The 19,278-nt window shown below is 48.6% G+C and overlaps 1 protein-coding gene across 1 annotated transcript in view; it reads right to left on the bottom strand.

Annotated features, from left to right (window-relative positions):
- The window catches only part of ENPP6 (ectonucleotide pyrophosphatase/phosphodiesterase 6), a 125,975-nt gene that overhangs the window by 8,033 nt on the left and 98,664 nt on the right, over positions 1-19,278 (bottom strand). The window contains exons 6-7 of the mRNA XM_011959555.1: positions 15,940-16,077; positions 609-732 (exon numbers count right to left, since the gene is read on the bottom strand). Of these exons, the coding sequence (XP_011814945.1) occupies positions 609-732; positions 15,940-16,077 (262 nt within the window). The remainder of the gene's footprint in view (positions 1-608; positions 733-15,939; positions 16,078-19,278) is intronic.

Here is a 19,278-nt window from a genome sequence, read left to right as displayed (position 1 = left end):
CTCCTCCAGCCCTAGGAATTAATCTGATCAAGGAAGACAAAGCAAATTTGCTCTCATCCAAGGCATCCCTCGTCATTCTGGCTCATTCTCAAAGTCAGGCTCAAGGTCATTTCTGCGCCTGCCCTTGAGCATATCCCAGCTTCTGGTTGGGCCCTAAACTGAATGAGCCTCCCTGAGGTGGGTGCTGTAGATGGGAAGGACTGTGGAAGAGCCAGACCTTGAGAAGCGATCGCATCAACTGTGAGACTCACAGCTGTCAGCAACCTGGTGTCCGATAAGCTTTCCTGGACATCAGATAGCTGTGAAATAACATTTTGATGAATTAGGTAAAAAATGAATCACAAACATGTGGAATACATTTTCTTCACTGCACTCAGGATTTAAAATTTACGAGGCAAAGTATTTGGCTACATTTGCCAAACCCAAGAAGCATTTGAAAGGAAGCCAGCAAAAGATGTTTCATGGAGACCGGCTGGGTTTGCTCTGCTTGGCTCATAAAGAGGGTCTGTAAGGAAATCTCTGCAGCCTCTCCTGGCACCCACAGCCCCCACTTACAGACGCTTCTTTGGGAATGGGGTCTGAGAGGATCTGGTCCTTTCCTCGCCTACCAGGTCCGAAGGCCAGGAAGATGCCCCGCATGTCCATGAGCTCGTTGTCGTAGCCGTGCCATCCACGCTGCCAACCTTCCCGCCTGCCGGTGCTGTTCATCCAAAACGGAAGCATCTCTCGATTCTGAAACCAAGCAAGGCAGACACGTGACTCTGAGTCCTGAGTGGCGCTGAGCGGGCATCTGCTCCACGCTGCCACTCCAGCAGGGGGCGCTTTCCTCCTCTGCACACTGGGCCACCCAACCTCCGCCGCCACTTCCTGCTCCAGGCGGCTCAGACCTTGGGCAGCAGCCTATTCAATTGCTGAGTGCTCTGGTTAACAAGATGTTTTCCTACATGGGACTGAATTGTGTTCCGTAATCAGTTTTAGAGCCACTAAATATAGTAAGTTAGTGGCAGAAGGGATGTTAAAGTGTATCTGTGGTGTCATAAAAAATGTATTTGGTCTTTGTCCCAGGTTTCTAACCTAGAGCTCCGAAAACCAGGGGTACAATTTCCTGAGTGATAAGAATGTCTTTGGCTTTTCATTCAAAAGGAGCTATTTTCTCCCACACCTGAATTAACGCTACTGAGAGGGGTCCTGGGGTTGGGGGCTAGACAGCTTCAGGGTGGAGGCTGGCCACCAGAGGAACCAGACCAGAGGAGGGGAGAGGGGTTGGAGACTGAGTCCAATCACCTGACCCATGATTTCCTCACTCGTGTCTGCTCAATGAAGCCCCATGTGAAGCCCACAGGGCGTGCGGTTCCGGAGCCCCTGGGGAGTGGAAGCTCTGTGTGCCTCACCTCCCATGCTTTCTCTCCCATGCTTTCTCTCCCACAGGCCTCTCCATGTGGTGCCTCCCTAAGGGCCATCCATTCCAATAAAACAGTCATCTTAAATGTAGTGTGCTTTCCTGAGTTCAGTGATTTGTCCTAGTGAATGATCAAACCTGAAGTGTGACCCCTCGAATGTAACCAAATCAAACACAGATGCCGGCATCCTGGGGACCTGGGACTTGTGGCTGGCATCTGAGTGGGGGCTGCCTTGTGGGATGGAGCCCCTTGACCTGTGAGGCCCACTCTAACTCCAGGTATTGTTGTCAGCATTGAACTGAATGGCGGGATATCCAGCTGATGGAGAATCGTTGGGAAACATTATCTATCTAATCACATTTCCTAGCAAAGCAGCTGGAGCCCAGCCTCAGCACATCCCAATGCCCTTTCCCATGCAGCCCACCCTGCCCTTCTTCCTCCTAGCCCTGACCTTGGGAGCAACTCCAGGCCAGCCTCCTCTCCTCCGTTAATGAGCACACTGGAAGATGGCACCTTTGCTCCCCTTTTCCAGGCTTTGCAGATCTTAATTTCCCTCAACCACTCTTCCTTTGGGAGGGGTTCCAGAACCATCACTTCCCATAACCCTTCTTTTCTTCAGAACCAAATTTTCTTAGACTACAGCTGCTCACTTGCTATGAAATAGAGGACTGAGAGAAGGCTTTGCATGTCCTATGGAGGCTGCAGCCAGCTGGACGCAAGCCTAGTCATGCACCACAGAAGCCACTCGTTCTTCTAAGACCTCACCAAGGATGAATGGTCCATCCTTGCTAAGCAGGTTTCAATATTACAAATATTGACTACTTCAAATACAGGAGGTAGAATAGGCTGGTCATGATGAATGAGTAGAATCAAGACCGCTAAGCTACCGGCAATTTACAGGTTGGCTCACGAGACTAGTAACAGTATCATATGTTTAGTGAGCCAAGCAGTTCACCAAGAGCTGACACCAGCATCCACTTAACCATCACAACATCCCAGTGGGGATGATACCATTTCCTCCGTGTTGTAGTTGAAGGGACTAAGGTTCAGAGAGGTGAAGTGACTGAGTCAGAGCCACACAGCTAGTGCAAGGCAGGGCTGGGATTGGAACCCAGGTCATCTGTCTCCTGGTGCCTGGGCCCCTTCCACTCCGCACTGCCAGAGGTCACTGCAGTGCTCCTGCTGGCACTGGCCAGTGAGGTGTCACCTTGCACCTCACATCCTCACTCACAGAGTGTGACCAGACACAAAGCACTAACAGGATTTTGGAACTGGGTTGGTGCAGTTAAATCGGGTTAAATTCCTGCTGCTACTTTCTAGCTCTGGGATCTTGGCTATTTCACTTCTGTGAGCTGCAGTCTCCCTGCTGGTCCTGGCCACCTTGCAGGGTCTGTGGGGGATGGCATGACTGTGTGCTAAGTCCCTGACACACAACAGGTGCTCAATAGGTGGCAGCGGTCTGGTCCGCATATGCCCCTGGCGGTGGGGCCAGGCACCCAGGCCGTATGCAGCCGGGCAGCGTGGGTCGTGAGGGCTGAGCCTGCTTGTGCTTATTTAGCTGTCATATCACATTGCATAGCCATCTGCTCTCACCCCATAAATCGCCCCCTCGCACTGCAGCTTTCCAAGTTTCTCCGTTTCCTGAGTTTCCCGCATCCCTCGTCCCTCCTTCTCCAGCTGTGGCTCGTGTTTTTCCATGGGAAGGTTTCTTTCACTTACTGCATCTCTAACTTTCTCTTTTTCTTCCTTATCTGTCCATGGTGATGATCACAACACATCCCAATTTAGTCTCGTCAGCTAATTTAATGTGTTGCTTCTCCCTCTCACAGCCTACAAGGCGGTGAGCACTGAAGCACGAAGTGGAACTCTTTTGCTATGAACGACCTCACCAGTTATGAACCTCACAGTCGTGTGTGCCATGACAAAGAACAGAAGCAAGAGAGGTGAAGCCCGACAGCCTAGATTCCACAAATCGACACACGCAGCCATGAACACCCCAGCCCTGAAGGTGATTTTGGATCTTTCTAGTCACAGGTAAATCGACTCATTTTTATTAAAATAACAAGTTGCCCCAGAAAAACAATTGCTCTTACTGATGAAAAAATCGTAGCCACCTGGCGGGTCAGGTGCACAGGCGACTGTGTAGAGTAAGTGGTGGACTCAGCCTTCATTTCACAATGCTGCGGCGATGATTTTCTTCTTTTCCCTCTGCCAGTGACTTTTAGCACCTTTGTTTTGTACCCCACGTTATCTTTTCAAGGGCATACAGCTGAGGCCAGGCCTACGAAGAAGGGCCTGCCACACGCCTCCCCACCTCCACGGCGGGAATCCTCACCTGTGGATCCCGAAGCTCCTGGTCGGCCTGCTGACCCCGTCCAGCCTCTGCGGGGCCCAGGGACTGCCACATAGCGCCACCTAGTGACATTCAGGGAGGCGACCCAGCCCTCCAGATCTGGCCGAAGGTGAGAAACAAGGGTAGAGGGTGGGCTTGTGTGTGTGTGTTCAGGGGCAGGGGGGCCTCTAAGTGGGATCCCACTGTAGGGTGGGCAGCCAATTCCCAGGGTGGCAGGAAGCACCCGGTTCTCCTGCAACGTGTGCTGGAGGGGGTGGCTCCCAACTCGTCAGCTGGTGGGGAGGGAATCCACTCCATGCAGGCAGAGAAGGAGTGGGGGGCCCCAGGTGAGAGGAGTTCCAGGCGACGGTGGAACGTCCTTGCCAGCATGTAGGAGAAGCCTAAGATTTCAGGGCTGGTTTATTCAGTTCCACAGACATGTGCTGAGCGCTGGATTCATGGCAGGAACTCGGCTAGGCTTCTGGGGTCAGGGACACAGAATTGGAGGGCGGCTCCTTCCCCTACCAGAGCTCAGCTTTAGTGAGGGAGGAAGGAGGCTGCAGCTGCTGGGCACTGACTCCAGAGTAAGTCGGTACCAGGAGTGGGTGCCCAAGGCTAAAGGAAGGAGGGAGGCTCAGTCCTCAGGGAGGCCTTCAGTGGAGGGGACACGGGAGGAGGCTGTGGGCAGAGTCAGTCAGTGGGGACGCAGCTGTGTGCATGTGTCCTACATGCATGTAAACATGTGTGTGCATGTGTGTGTGAATGTGTGTGTGCATGAGTATGTATGTGCCTGGGTATGAGAGAGTGTGTGAGTGCATGAGTTTAAGCATGTATGTGTGTGCATGAGTGTGTATATGTGAGTGTGTGTTTATGTGCGTCTGTCTGTGTTGTACGTGTGTGTTAATGTTTATGTGTGTGTGAGTGTGTGTAGCAGTGGGGGTAGGGAGGTGGAGAGGAAAAATCAGGATGAGGAGTCCACACAGGGAGTCCAAATAAAGAGGGTGGGGTCACTACAAGGGTTCTGCAGTGACAGAATCCTGGGAACTCCAAGAGCAGGGGAGCCCTTGAATGACCTAGGTGGGAAAGATGGGAAGAAAGCTGCCATCAGAGAGAGACGGCTGGCAGAGCTGGAAGGGGACAGGAACTGGGTTGTTTTGCTAGCGGGGTTGTGGCAACTAAACAGGGTGATCAACTGTCCTGGTTTGCAGCTGAGAGAGTTTCAGGGATGTAAGACTTTCAGTTTGAAAAGCAGGACAGTCCCAGGTGAACCAGGACAAGTTGGCCACTGTACAGTCAGCACTATATTAGGAATTTAGATAACATCTTCACCCACGGTGATGTGCTCAGTGCTTCCCAGTGCCCTCCGGGACCCTCCTCTAGACAGGGCTAGACAGCAATGCCAGGACCCTCCTTGATGAGCTCCTCAACCAATGAATCATTTCTAACAGGAAGGAACCAGAAATAAATCGCCCCACACCAGGAAGTGCGGTGAGAAGCGGCTGAGCGGTTGCCTTCAGGCTTGCGCGGTTTCATGCGGGTGCCTGCATTCTATTTGGGTGCCTGCACTCCATCGCCAGCTCCCCGTGATAATGCCTGTGATATGCTTGCATTAATTTGGGTAGCCAAGGAATAATTATGAGATAAGGGTTATAATTTCTAGACCAGGCTTTGTCTTAATCATCCTTAGCATTAAAATGAAAAGAAAATGCAACATTCGCGCTTTACCTCCAAATCAGAAACCCAGTAAATACAGTGTGTTCTACACTTGCCAGCGCCCATCTGTTTGCATTCAGCATTGTAGGATCCCTTTGTGTGCTGAGCTGAGCTGTGCTGTCTGGGGAGCACACCCAGAAATGCGAGGCTGCGCTGGGAATGAAGGTGCAGGCGGAGGGAGGGGTGGAGGGACAGGAAGAGGCGGGGAGCACCGAGTGGTCCATGTTCATTATTTGCTGTTGCACACGGGCAAGGTGTGGCTTTGGCAAACCCTAGGTGCATTTACTTGTCTTTTCGTGATGCATTTTTGGAATACATGAGCATATATATTTCTCACCCATTCCTTCCTATCTCTCTCCACCATATATAGGAGAATGGTTGCAAAGCCAGGAGGAATAGCAGAGGAGGCTGGTGGCCAACAGCTGCCCAACGTCCAGCCTCCAGCTGTGTCCTACATCCCTAAATGACTCCTCTCAAGGTGGCGGGAGGGTTGAAATCTTGTCTTCCCTGGCATCCCACCCAGAGTAGAGGTGCCGTTGCAGGGCCTTGTCTGGTCCCTCCTGCGCTGCCTGGTGCTGCCCCTCTGGCCTTCTTCCCACAGAGGCTACAGCGTCACTCCCTGCTGGAAACCAGGCTGCTCACCATCCACACCAGTGCATCCCATGCTGGCTGCACAAGGACCACCCTGAGCTTGGCCTGGACCTGGCTCCTGGATATTTGCATTCAGCAGGTCAGGAGGAGTTGAGGAATCTCTTCCGAATGTCCCCCAGGTGGTCGGGATGTGCAGTCAGGCATGGGAACCCCTGGAAGCTGCTCACCTGGCATCTGCCATGGGCCATGTAAAAGGATGATTGTCCTTTTCTGAGAAGTGCCTGAGATCAGGGACTGTGCCTCATCTCCCTTTGTGTGGCCCTGGGCATAGCAAAATGGGCCCTCCCTCTTACAAAGTTCAAAGGGCTTCAAGGGACCACAGAATTAGGCACAGGATCAGCTGGCACAGGGCTGCTTTCCAACAGGCAGGAGTCAGGGCAGCCGTCCAGCTGCTCCAACAGGTGCTTCATTCTCAATGGCTGGCACCCATGGGGTGCTGGTTGTTACACATTTTAACTATCGTGTCTCCTTTCAACTACTGAAAGTATAATTCTCATGAGGTGTGGGATTAGGGACCCAAGTTCTTCCCTTTCTCCCTTGAGGCATCACAACAGGTCTCCGGGAACTGGGGGACACCGATGAAATCTGGTCAGATTAAAATAAAAGGTAAAACCTATCTAAGGTGTATTAGAGGCCTAATAAAAATCCCCATTTTTCTTCTAGGACATGGTTATAACAGAAGCCACCCACCTCCCTGGAAATACAGTACACTGCTGACATCCTCCCAGTCTAAGAAAAGTCACCAATAGTGTTCAAGCCATGGGTGGCTTCCGTGAAAACTCTGGTGAAATGATGACAGTTCGGCTGGCTTGGATGGTTTTGCTGCTAGTGTGAAGGTCGAGATATGGTTTCTATTATAAACCACGCTTTCTCGGATTTTGTGGCATTGCTATTTTAAATTGTCCTGTGAAGAGGCTTCCAGCCAGCGGGACTCTTTGGAGCCCGTGGGAGTGGTGGTTATGAGCCTTTGAGATGTGTTTGCCGCATGCTGCTCCAAAGAGATGTTCCTCTAACCATTTCCCTTTCTCTGTCTTTCTAAAACAGAATGGAATTGCTCAGGCAGCAGACCCCTGCCCTGACCCCGGAGAGCCCCTGGCCACACACCGCTTGATCCTCGAAATGGGAAATGCAGGCACAAAGTCAGCAGGGATGAGAGACGCAGGCGTTCTCGGAGTGGAGCGAGGCGCTGGAGAAAACCACTCCGCGGATGGGGTTTCTTTCTTCTTCTCTTTTTTTTCCCGAATCACGTGGATTGCAGTGCAGCCAGGCCGAGAAGGGGATGTCTGTGCTCCCACGCAGCTCACACAGGCGGCCCTGGTAACCACCAGAACGCATGCAGCTTCCCGCCCCACATCTGACTTCCTGAAGCTCAAGCAGGCCTGGACAATACCACACGAGCTGCCACTAAAGCTCCAAAGCCACATTTTCCAGATTGTCTTGATTTCCCCAGATATTTTGGGTCCAGGCCTCACAGCCGTTCAACCACAGGCTTTAGAATTGAGCCTGGTATTTCATATCATTTTCCAGTTTTCAAAATAAGTCTCTCCTCTGGAGAAAAATACTGGCCTCCTTTAGAAGCTTGGGCCTGAATTTGCTGCATTTCTCTCCAGTCAGGCAGGGGTCTGGACCATGTTCTATGATCTTTCACCAAGCTCTGGGGAAATCTTTCCCCATCCTACCTTCATGAGCATGGTGGCATAAGATGGACACTGTCCAGGAGAGGCTGCGGGAATCAGCCCCTCAGGGCTATGTCTCGGCCTTGGACTGTAGCTCTGGGTCAACTGATGCCAGGAGAATTCGTGCTTTCAACATCTCTTCCCTGTTGAAATCTCTTCTGGGGCTACTAATAATTAGCCAGGGTTGAAAGCCTGACTTCACTTTCTTCTCTGTTTACTTGGTGACTGGTTTACTCGGTGACTGGTTTACACACCAGCCAAGTGAACAACCTGTCAATAAGTAGAGTCAGGAATCAACTGCCTCAATATTTAATAATTCGTACCACCCACTAACATCTACTGAGCCTCTACTGTGTACAAGTTCATGATGGGAAACAAAGGTCAAGATGCCAAAGACCTGTCCTCAGGGAGCTTCCACTCTAGGAGGGCAGAGTCCAAAACAAATAAACAAATGTAGCATCAGGTCTTACGGAATTCCAAGCTGGAGAACATTAGCAACTCTTGAGTGTTTCCTGGAAGAGATGGTGTTTGATTTGGCCTTTGAAGGATAGGGAGGGATTGGCACAGAGAGGGCATTCCAGGGATTCTACTGATTATTTATTAGGCTGATTGAAGTTACTTGGGCGAGCTTGGTTACCTCTCCCTGACCACCAAATTCCCAACACTGAAGTGTTGCAATGGAAGAATTGTTTTCACAACCAGAAAAATTTTGGTTCTGGTATATGCAAATCACCCATGTTGGTGATAAGAAAGAAAGGGGTTGGGGTAAGGAAGAAGAAAAGGAGGTAAATTGGGCTTGGAGCAACTGTAGAGGTTTTTGCAGTATGAACAAAAAAATGTAAAAGGACGATGGTAGAACTTCTGTTTCTGCAAGTGTGAAGGAGCCGAGACGTAGCTCTAGACCCCACAGAAGCCAGAAGGGTGAGTCTGTAACTGGGAAACACAAGGTCAGAAACACATTGAACATTCTGATGAAATGTTTGGAACATCTTAGAAGAACTGGATGGGACTGTGTGCTTCATGGCTAGACTGGAATTCAAGTCCTGGGTTTGTTGCTCAGAGATTTGTAACCACAGGCATGGCACCTAAAATGCTGAGCCGCCATTAACTCAGTTAAAATTGGGATTGCAGTATCCACAATGCAGAGAGAGTGAACTGAGGAGGTACCTAATTCCAGATAGCCACTACTGTTATGGTTGTTACTGACCAAAATTAAAAAAAATCCCCATATATTTATTATGTGCAAAATAAAAAATAACTTGATGTATATGTCATTGAAACTTTTGGGAGGGCCATAGGGAGCTCTTTCCAAAGTCTACAATGATCCAGGCATGAAAAATTAAGACTGTTGTTCACAGCAACCAGTATTACTAATTAAAGGTGGATGAAATCACATTGACAGTCTGTTTAGCGGGTCAGTATAAGAATTTTCATGGAACTGTTCATGACCTCAGATCTTTGACTCTGTTCTTCCCATGAGCTGTGAATTATATTACCCTGAAGATAATGGGTCATGATCCTCCCCTGGAAAAATTCCCTGTGGTTTACCATTGAACTTAAGATTAAAAAAATGCCAAGTTTTTTGTTTTTTGTTTTTTTATCTTGAGATGGAATCTTGCTCTGTTGCCCAGGCTGGAGTACAGTGCTGCAATCTTGGCTCATGGAAACTTCCGCCTCCCAGGTTCAAGTGCTTCTCCTGCCTCAGCCTCCCAAGTAGCTGGGATCATAGGGACGCACCACCACGCCTGGCTAATTTTTGTATTTTTAGTAGAGACGGGGTTTCACCATATTGGCCAGGCTGGTCTCAAACTCCTGACCTCAGGTGATCCTCCTGCCTCGGCCTCCCAAAGTGCTGATATTACAGGTGTGAGCCACCATGCCCGGCCACAAAAATACCAAGTCTTAAGATAAAAAATACCAAGTCCTGGGCCAATGGTCCCTTGCTTACCTAAGCAGCCGCATCTCGTTGCCACGTCCCCTCTCCTGGCTCCCCACACTTGGCCACCTGGCCAATTCTTTCCATTCCTCTAACTCTCAAAGGTCTTTCCTGGCTCAGGTTCTTCAAGCAGCTGGTTCCCTCAGCCTGGAGAGCACTTTCTCTTCCCGCCTGACCGCTGATAACTCCTCCTCTGGGTTTCAGCCTCAAGCTCTCTTCTCAGAGAGGCCCCCGCAGCCCCTCATCTACATCGGACTCCTGTTTCCCCCACCCCAGTACCCTCTTTCATGGCACTCTCTGTGTCCATGACAGCTCTTACCACGGTGATTTATTGGTGTGGCATGTGTGTTTATTTAGTATCTAGTGCCTTCACTAGCAGGGAGAGCGGGAGGGGGACAAGGACTTCCAGTGGCTCCCCACTGTGGAATTAGAACTTTTCATTGGCCATCACATGCAGTCGGCACTCAGCACACATCTGCTGGTTTGCTAGGCGCATGATGGCTGACGCACATGGCCTTCACAGTCGGGGATAGAAGAGTATGCTTGAGTCTGCTGCAAACTGCTCTTCTCCAGTTGGCATTTTGCTGTGTTGTGCCTAACTCTCCCATAATTTAGCATCACCAAGCCTGCCTCCTCAGTGTCCTTGGCCCACCATGACATTGTGACAAGCCAACCTGCCCCAGGCCCCTGGGAGAGGGAGTGGCAGGGTGACTAACGGAGAACCCCAGTGGAGCCAACCTGGGCAGGGCTCCCGTGTTCTGGGGAAGAGCGTGATCTTCATTCCCTGATGGGAAGACGCAGGGCAAAGGCTTTCCAGAGGACAGGGACCAGGTCTCAGGCAGGACTTCCGTGAGGAAGGCCCATTTCCTATCCTTGAAGCAAAGAACTTGGCTGGTGTGACCGGCTCAGGCTGGACCTGTGGAGGCAGCCTGTGCTTTACCTCTTTCTGTTTTGTCCTATGGGGATAAGAACACTTTCAGATTTCTCTCCTTTCAGGACAGGAGGCTGGAGAAAGGACTGACAGCAGTTGGAAATCCAGCTGGTTTATTAAAGAGTGCAGGGGCAGAGGCAAACCGGGGGCCCCTGGCCAGGGGGCTTGCTTTACTATGGCAGGGTCAGCAATCCCGCTGGATGACTGTGTAATCCCAGCACTTTGGGAGGCTGAGGTGGGAGGATCACAAGGTCAGGAGTTCAAGACCAGCCTGGCAAATGTGGTGAAATCCCATCCCTACTGAAAATAGAAAAATTAGCCAGGCATGGTGGCAGACACCTGTAGTCCCAGCTACTCGGGAGGTTGAGGCAGGAGAATCACTTGAAACTGGAAGGTGGAGGTTGCAGTGAGCCGAGATTGTGCCACTGCACTCCAGCCTGGGCAACAGAGCAAGACTCTCTCAAAACAAAAAAAAAAAAAAAAAAAAAAAAAAAAAAAAAAGATAAAGATAATCTGTTCCTGTCTTTATCTTTTTCAGTGACGCCTCTCTAAGAAATCGTAAGAAAAAGATGAACTCAATGAAGTCTTCCTGTTAGTGCCGCCGCCTTAAAGTCTGCAAGACTTAAATCGATGGTAGAAAGTTAGTGTGTTTTGGGGAAGGGCATTTTTACCAAGGAAACCGAATCTTCCATGTTTCTGGGATGGCGGCTATAGGCAGAAAGGAGTCGGGGACAGGACTCTAGTGGCTGTCACCCAGCATCACCGTGTCCTGACTCAGCTGTTTTCCTAATCATGGCTAAACCAGAAACCAGTCTCATCTGCCAGCCAAACTCAGACCCAGAGAGACTGCTTTCAGGCTGAGAGTCTTGCCATGCCACAGATGTGAGGTGTAAGCCAGCCCTGAAATGTCATCGCATGCACTGTGGATGGGTGTGTAGGTTTCAGGGCAAAACACAACGTTCTTTTACCATTTGGGGAGAAGTTTTGCGAATAGGAATGTGAGAGATTAATAGCCTTGGCACAGAGCAGAAACAAGGATATAGAATGGGGTTTTTAATTCTCTGTTGTCAAGAAAGTACAACAAACAATAGAATGATGTCAAAAAAAGAAGTTTAAGCCAATAAAGAAAGAATGGGCACTTGTTTTTGGGATTTCTCAGAAAACAAATAAATAAAGCCCCAATGTTATATTAAAGTGGAATCAGAAATTATAACTTTTACATATGGTGTCTTCATAATAAAAATTTGCAAATTCCAGGGTAGAAGTAAAATGATTAAGATATTTAGTCTAGGAAACTGCAAAGAGCCATTAAAAGGTATCTCAGTGTCTCTCAGGACTCAGGGACAATTACGAGTTTCCAGAGAAACATATATGTTCATGAATATAGATGCTGTAAGTTATATTAATGGAACTGATTGTTCTCTTTGGATTAGCTTCTTGGAAGCTCAGAACCACATGTGTGTTCCATTTTATTTGGCTGTATGTTATTTTCAGAACTAACAATAACAGCTGGGTGCGCTGGCTCACGCCTGTAATACCAGCACTTTGGGAGGCCAAGGCAGGCGGATCACTTGAAGTCAGAAGTTCAAGACCCACCTGGCCAACATGGTGAAACCCTGTCTCTACTAAAAATACAAAAATTAGCTGGGCATGGTGGCGGGCACCTGTAATCTCAGCTACTTGGGAGGCTGAGGCAAGAGAATCTCTTGAACCTAGGAGGCAGAGGTTGCAGTGAGCTGAGATGGTGCCACTGAATCCCAGCCTGGGTGACAGAGTGAGACTCCGTGTCAAAAAAAAAAAAAAAAAAACCAAGAAAACAGCAACAAAACAAACAAACAAACAAAACTAACAATATCCATGATGCAGAGTCATTAGGAGAATTAGAAACAGGAACTAGGATGCACTTAATTCAAGATAGCTATTATTATTGCAGTAGTTGCTGTTGTCATTGACTAAAATTTAAACAGAAATTTTTCTTGATGTATTTATTATTTGCAAGGTTTAAAATAACTTTCTATGCATGTCATTGAAGCTTTGCGGGAGGGGTCATTCTAGAGTTGCTAAGGATCTGGGTGTGATACATGAAGTTGAGTTTCGCAGCCCTTATCATTAGTAATTAAAGGTGTGTGAGCCACCATGGATAGTCTATTAGTGAGCACCCCTCATCTTTCAGAGCCAATCTTCTTTTTTCACACCCTATTTATCTTATTTCTGGTGTTTTTTTTCTTTTTAAAGTTCCTGCTTCACTTATCTTTGAAATTACCTCGAATCTTCCTTTGGAAATGATTGTATATTTTAAAATGCTGTTCTAGTAATTGTCAACAGCTAGGCATTCTTCCTTTCTGTTCTGTGGCTTCTCCCTCAGACGTATAATACAGTACTGGTTAGCCCTTGCTAACTGATGGTCTCACTTCTGATTTACTCAGACAAACGTGTGCATGTGTATTTGTCAATGCATACAAAATACATAATAGAACGTAACATGGTCAACACTAATTTGTCATTTCCTACAGGGGAGCAGGTACTCGGACCCACAGCAGAGTGCGGGGCAGAAGGATGCGGGGAGATGGAAGGGAGCAGTCACCTGGACCCACAGCAGAGTATGTGGGGGGAGGATGAAGGGAAGAGGGAAGGGAGCAGGCACTCGGACCCACAGCAGAGTGCTGGGCGGGAGGATGCAGGGGAGACGGAAGCAGAGCCAGGGGAAGGAGGACGTGTCCTCACACTTGTCACTGGGCATCCTGAGTGGGCCAGTGCAAGTCAGAATGGGGCAGAGGCTGCCGTTTGTCCTCGCTCTCCCCTCACCCCTTCTTTCTGTTCTTTGTTTCGGGGTCCCAGTCTGCCTGACTCCTGGCCTCTGTCTCACTTTTGTCCCGTGATTGGGACCCCCTGGTCTGCACTTCAGCACAACTTCAGATCTCAGAACCAAAGCTGACCCAAGGCGGGAACTTCCTAGCCCCACTAGTCAGCTGATTGATGAGACCAGGGGAAGTCGCTAGGGGGTTCTGGGCAGAAGCGGATTTACAGCTTATGCACCAAGGTTCCTCATGTGTGTGAACTTCTTCCAAATCCCTGTACCTAATTTTGTATTCATAATTGTGTACGTTTTCTTCTTAAAGAGAGATCCCCTTCACCTTAATTCCATAATCTTCAGAGTCCTACAAAACCCGAGTCTGGCCCTGGTTCTGGTATGTATATTTTGCTCCCTGATAAAAGTAGGAGATGTGTAAACAGAACTCACACCCTTTCTTTCCTGCTTTGGAATGTCCTGACGGGATACGATGTGATGTGTGGAGCTGCAGCAGCCATCTTGTGACCTCGAAGAAAGCCAAGATCATTGCAGAAGAGCTGGCTTGGGCTGTGATATAATTGAGTTGCTGAATTCAGCAATCCTGGAATTGCCTGCCTCCAGACTTCTAGTTATGTGGGATAGTAAATCCTTTTTGTTTCAGTCACATTTATCAAATGGGCTGTGATTTATGACCAAGAGCATCTTAACGGATGTCTCAAGGTCTCCCAGCACTGCATTTCATCACTCACTGGAAGACCCAGCATCTTCATGCCAGACATGTGGCTGCTGAGACACCATGTTTACTTTCACTGAGAGGATTCAGGGCTGAAGCTACTTCCCCAGCACCTGTCACACCCTACGGCAGGGGGCCAAGACCTTTCTCAATGGAATTGAGATGGCACCTCATTAGTCATCCAGCATCTCCATAGTGACCTCTGGCCCTGCACTCCCCTACCTAAGCCTGTTTTTCACCAAGATGCCCGAATCACCTCTGCCCTCTTACACCTTCCCTCCCTACCACCCGGTCTCTCAGCATGGGCGACTTCAGCTAAAGACGACAAAGTAAAGACGGATGCAAATAGCCAGCTAAGAAATGACTGACAGCTGGGAATTAACCTTCAGGGCATATTTGCTTTTAAAAATTCAAAGCAATTCTGCCAGAATTTTATAAACTGAAAAAAGTTCAAACAGTAAGCCCTTTGGTGAGATCTGGAAGGCTGGCATTGTGGAATATAGTGAGACTGGTGACTTGCTTGACTACATATGTGCTCTGTGTGAGGTCCTGAGCAAACCACTCTAAGTGATGATTTGGTGATCCCAACCTAACCTCACTCCAGATGACCTCACATGGTGTGATGAAGCGATGAGAAGCATTTTGGATTGTAGAGGAGAGGTCGTTAGGGAACAGAGGGACCCTCACCTTGTCAACCACGTGGCAGAGAAGCCATAGCTGCCTGAGGAGGGCCTCGCTGGCCTCTGCTCTGTGCAACTCACACTCCTAATTGGATGTGCTCTCTTCTCAGTTCCTTGGTGCCAGACGCTTCTCTCTGTCTGAGAGCACCCAGAAGTCACGCAGCCCTCCTGCATGACTGAGGTTCATGTCACACAGCCCCCATTTTCCCATGCCCGTGTCCCAAACTCCCACTCACTTGCCCAGTCAGCCTTCCTGCTGGTCATCACCTGCCCGCCTCCCAGAGCGGCTACCGACAGTCTTAGGTCTTCCACTTGGTTGGCCTCGACCAGCTACTTTCATGTACCCTGGAGCCTGTTCTACTAGGCTGGTGCAAAGTAATTGTGATTTTTGCCATACCACAATCACTTTTGAACCAAGCTAATAACTGCAATCTACCTTCAAATTCCTAAAATAAGCCGTGCTGTCTTCAGGAATGAACTGTAAACATCACTTGACCACAGACTCCCCTAAAGGGCAGGGCCTTCCCGCCGTGGCCTGATATCACAAGCTGATGCCAGAGCTGGGGGAGCTGAGTCCAGGCCAACCAGGAGGACGCTGTGGAGGTCATTCAGGCCTCCACAGGTCCAATTAAAGTTTGGACCAAAAATGCATGATAATCTCCTCTGAAAGATCAAATTGGCAAGCTGGGGACTCGCAGTCTCGTTTGCCAAACATTTCTCTTGAAGGTGAAAGCTAGCTGAGCCTCTCCTTGCTTTTGACTGCCCTTGAGCAATTGCTTTGGTTCACAGTAATTGTTCCGCTTTCAAGCAAACAGGTTACGTTGTAAGCCCAGTAATCGAGTTAAGGCCCGTTTGTTAAAACACAGCGAGTCTGGAGCCATGAAGTCTAAACCATGACTCTGGGTTCTTATCTACAGTTGTGTCTACAAAGTTACCCGATCAAGACTTTTGATTCTCTAAAGAAAGACATAATGCAGCAAATGATGCCTACATGAAAAAATCTTTTATGTGTAAAAACTTGAGTAACTATTATTTAACTTTGGACTGTTTTATAGAATTCACATAGTGAATAAATTGGTGCATATTTTATAATTACCTCAGTTATGAACCAGCCTTCATCAGCCACTAAAGTCAAAGGAGAGACAAACTTCCCTTTCTTGTAATAGAACCTGCTTGGGATGGCTTCTTTCTCGTAGACAGTCATGTGTTCCACTGTGCTCAGCTTGTTATATACCTGTAAGGAAAATCAAGAGTGATCAGTTTCACTCTCTTAAATATGTGTGAATATTTACTGGAGCTAGGGGAGAGGAGAACTTACATATAAGACCAAAGAAAGAAATTGCCAAATACTTGATAGACTTGAATACGTAAAAACAAAAAACTTGTGTGTCTCAAAAAGCCAGGTGGCTTTATCCAGGAAGGCTGAAGATCCACATACTCTCTGACCTAAGAAGCTGACTGTGAGGAACAGAGTGAAATCCCTCAAGCCTGTGCACCTGTAGATATGTGGACCAGTGAACCCTGCAAACTGGAACAGCTCAAATGCCCAGCGATAGTAGGGGAGAGAAAGAATTCATGGTGTGGTTCTGCAATGGAATACTCTACAGCACTGAAGATGAATGAATTATAGCTACAGACACTCCTGGAAGATTCTCAGGGATCTCAGCTTGAGGGGGGGAAAAGAAAGTTGCTGAAGAATACAGACAAAATTATTCCAATTCTATATTTCTTATTATAGTTTGAGCAACTACAAAACTAAACAGCATGTATGGTAAAACTGTAAAGAGAAGTTTTAATAATTTAAGACAGTGGTTTCCTCTGAGGGGGCAAAAAGGGGGATTGGGTCTGAGAAGGACATACCCATGTCCCAGGTAATGGTAATGTCCTATTTCTCAAGTGTTGTGACTATAAAGGGTCTGCTGTAACATTACCTTTCACATCTTATTCATTTTATAATAATGTCAAAATGCCCATGCTCTGATATTATTTATGTCTAAACTCCCATGCTAATTTTAAAGGGAAAGTAAGAAATTGGTCTACCTAATATTAAATATTGCAAAGATCAAAAAAGATTTGTTCTTCTACTTGACCTAGAGCCCATCCTACCTGCCCATGAATCTTCAAAGCACTAGTAATTGTTTGCCATTAATTACATTGCTAATTTCATGATGAAGATGCGAACTTTGTACATATTTTGTACATCTGTCTGCCTCAGCCTCCCAAAGGCTAGGATTATAGGCTTCAGCCACCAAGTGTAGCCCTGTACATATTTCTTTTTCTTTTTCTTTTTTTCTTTATGAAATAAAGTCTTGCTTGACACCCAGGCTGGAGTGCAATGGCGAGATCTTGGCTCACTGCAACCTCCGCCTCCTGGGTTCAAGCAATTCTCCTGCCTCAGCCTCCCAAGTAGCTGGAACTACAGGCACCCACCACCATGCTCAGCTAATTTTTGTATTTTTAGTAGAGACAGGGTTTCACCATGTTGGTCAAGCTGGTCTTGAACCCCTGATCTCAGATGATCCACCCACCTCAGCCTCACAAAGTGCTGGGATTACAGGCATCGGCCACTGTGCCTGGCCCTGTACTTATCTCTAATAGTAGCAGCCACTTAAATATCTATGGCTAAAATTAAAATCGACTGGCTGATGTTGACTTGGCCTTTAGCCAAATCAGGCATATATTTCTGGGCATAACTGGAGATAAGATTGAGTTTATCAATTTAACTCTGTGAAATAATTTAGTGGATGGTTTCTGACGGCTCTGTGAGTTATGATTTTCTACTTAAGGAAATCTGGAGTTCTTAAGGAAAGGAGGATGCATTTGCAGAAGGATTTTTGTATAAGTGAAAAATCTGGCGACACACAGCAGGTCTCACAAACTGTTGTGTCCGTCACATGACAAACTGTCGCCCAAACATGGCCCCCGCTTTTGAATACTCTACCAACTGCTTTGGCTGCTTGCAATGCCTGACTTGAACACTACCTTGGAAGGAGCTCTCCCTAGCTCAAAAGCTGTTGATGCCCAAGTTCTGGAGACAGCATGTTCCTAAGTGCCAAATTGGAGACAAGGATGATCTTTCTTGCCAACAACAACAACAACAACAAAATACTGATTTTCAAGAACCTGCCAATGTGTAAAATATTGTTCCTGATTTCATATTTTGGGAGCTCATGGGAACACTGCGTAAACATAGCCCGCACCTATCGTTCCTGACCGTGGGGCCTGAGAACCAAGGGCCATCCCCCTGGGCATGGGGCAAGGCTGGCAGCAGGGGCATTGTGGGCATCTGTGTTCCTCAACCCCAAATAGACAGATCTTCTAGGGGAGTAGGCCCCATGAGTTACGATTTTCTACTTAAGGAAATCCGGAGTTCTTAAGGAAAGGAGGATGCATTTGCAGAAGGATTGAGCTAAAGAGGTGAGACCCTGGCCTCCACCAGAGCTTAATCCTTACTAATGAGAGCCAATTGCATCGCTGCAGCGAGGATGGAGAGAGAAAGCAGGCCAGCCAGGACCTATTCCGGGCACCCTGTGGCTGGCAACCTCCAGGGGCAGCAGGTCGCCTGCCCCCAGGAAGACAGTTGCTTCCCGCCAGGATCAGTTTCACTGGGAGTGGGACGAGCCACAAAGCCCGTGTTGGGAAGTGACTAGGAACTCAGGGGACGAGCAGCCAGCAGAAGGTGCCACTTGCTCCTCCTGCCTTCTCAGGGTAGGTCACCAGCTACTGCCGGGGAGAATATTTGTTCTTAGAGCAGGGTAAGCAGAGGTCTAGTCATCCCTGATGCAGGGCAGTGACTGTGGGGAGCAGCGCTTTATCCCCTCTCTTGGCACTGTGGGAACTCAACCACACCCAATGCAGGGCAGTGACGGTGGGGATCACCCTCTGGTGGGGATCGTCATGGACCCTACTGTCCTTGCAGTGGGCTCAGCGTGCTTCCGTATCCCTCACAGCAGCCAGGAGGCAGCTATGACGACACCACCATGCTCATGTACAGGGAGGCAGAGGGGCCAGGTTGGGGAGCTGGTCTGGCTTCCAACTGAACAGAGCTGGGAACGGTGGCTTCTGACATAAGGAGATGGTACTTCATAGAGCCTCAGCCCTTCATTCTTTATCCTCTCGTTCCCCACAGAAACAGATCAGCCTGGCAGCAGCCTGCTTCCTGAGAAAGGGCAGCCTAGGGATGCTGCTGATGCTCCCCAGATGCGCCTGAGAAGTTCTGCGTTTGGGCCTATAATAAAATAGCCCTAGGCCGGGCGCGGTGGCTCACACCTGGAATCCCAGCACTTTGGGAGGCTGAGACTCGGATCACGAGGTCAAGAGATTGAGACCGTCCTGGCTAACACAGTGAAACCCCGTCTCTACTAAAAAAAACACAAAAAAATTTAGCCAGGCGTGGTGGCGGGCGCCTGTAGTCCCAGCTACTCGGGAGGCTGAG

The sequence above is a fragment of the Colobus angolensis genome, unplaced genomic scaffold, assembly GCF_000951035.1.
Source record: "Colobus angolensis palliatus isolate OR3802 unplaced genomic scaffold, Cang.pa_1.0 Scaffold5, whole genome shotgun sequence".
NCBI lineage: Eukaryota > Metazoa > Chordata > Mammalia > Primates > Cercopithecidae > Colobus > Colobus angolensis.
This window is presented reverse-complemented; position numbering and strand designations above follow the sequence as displayed.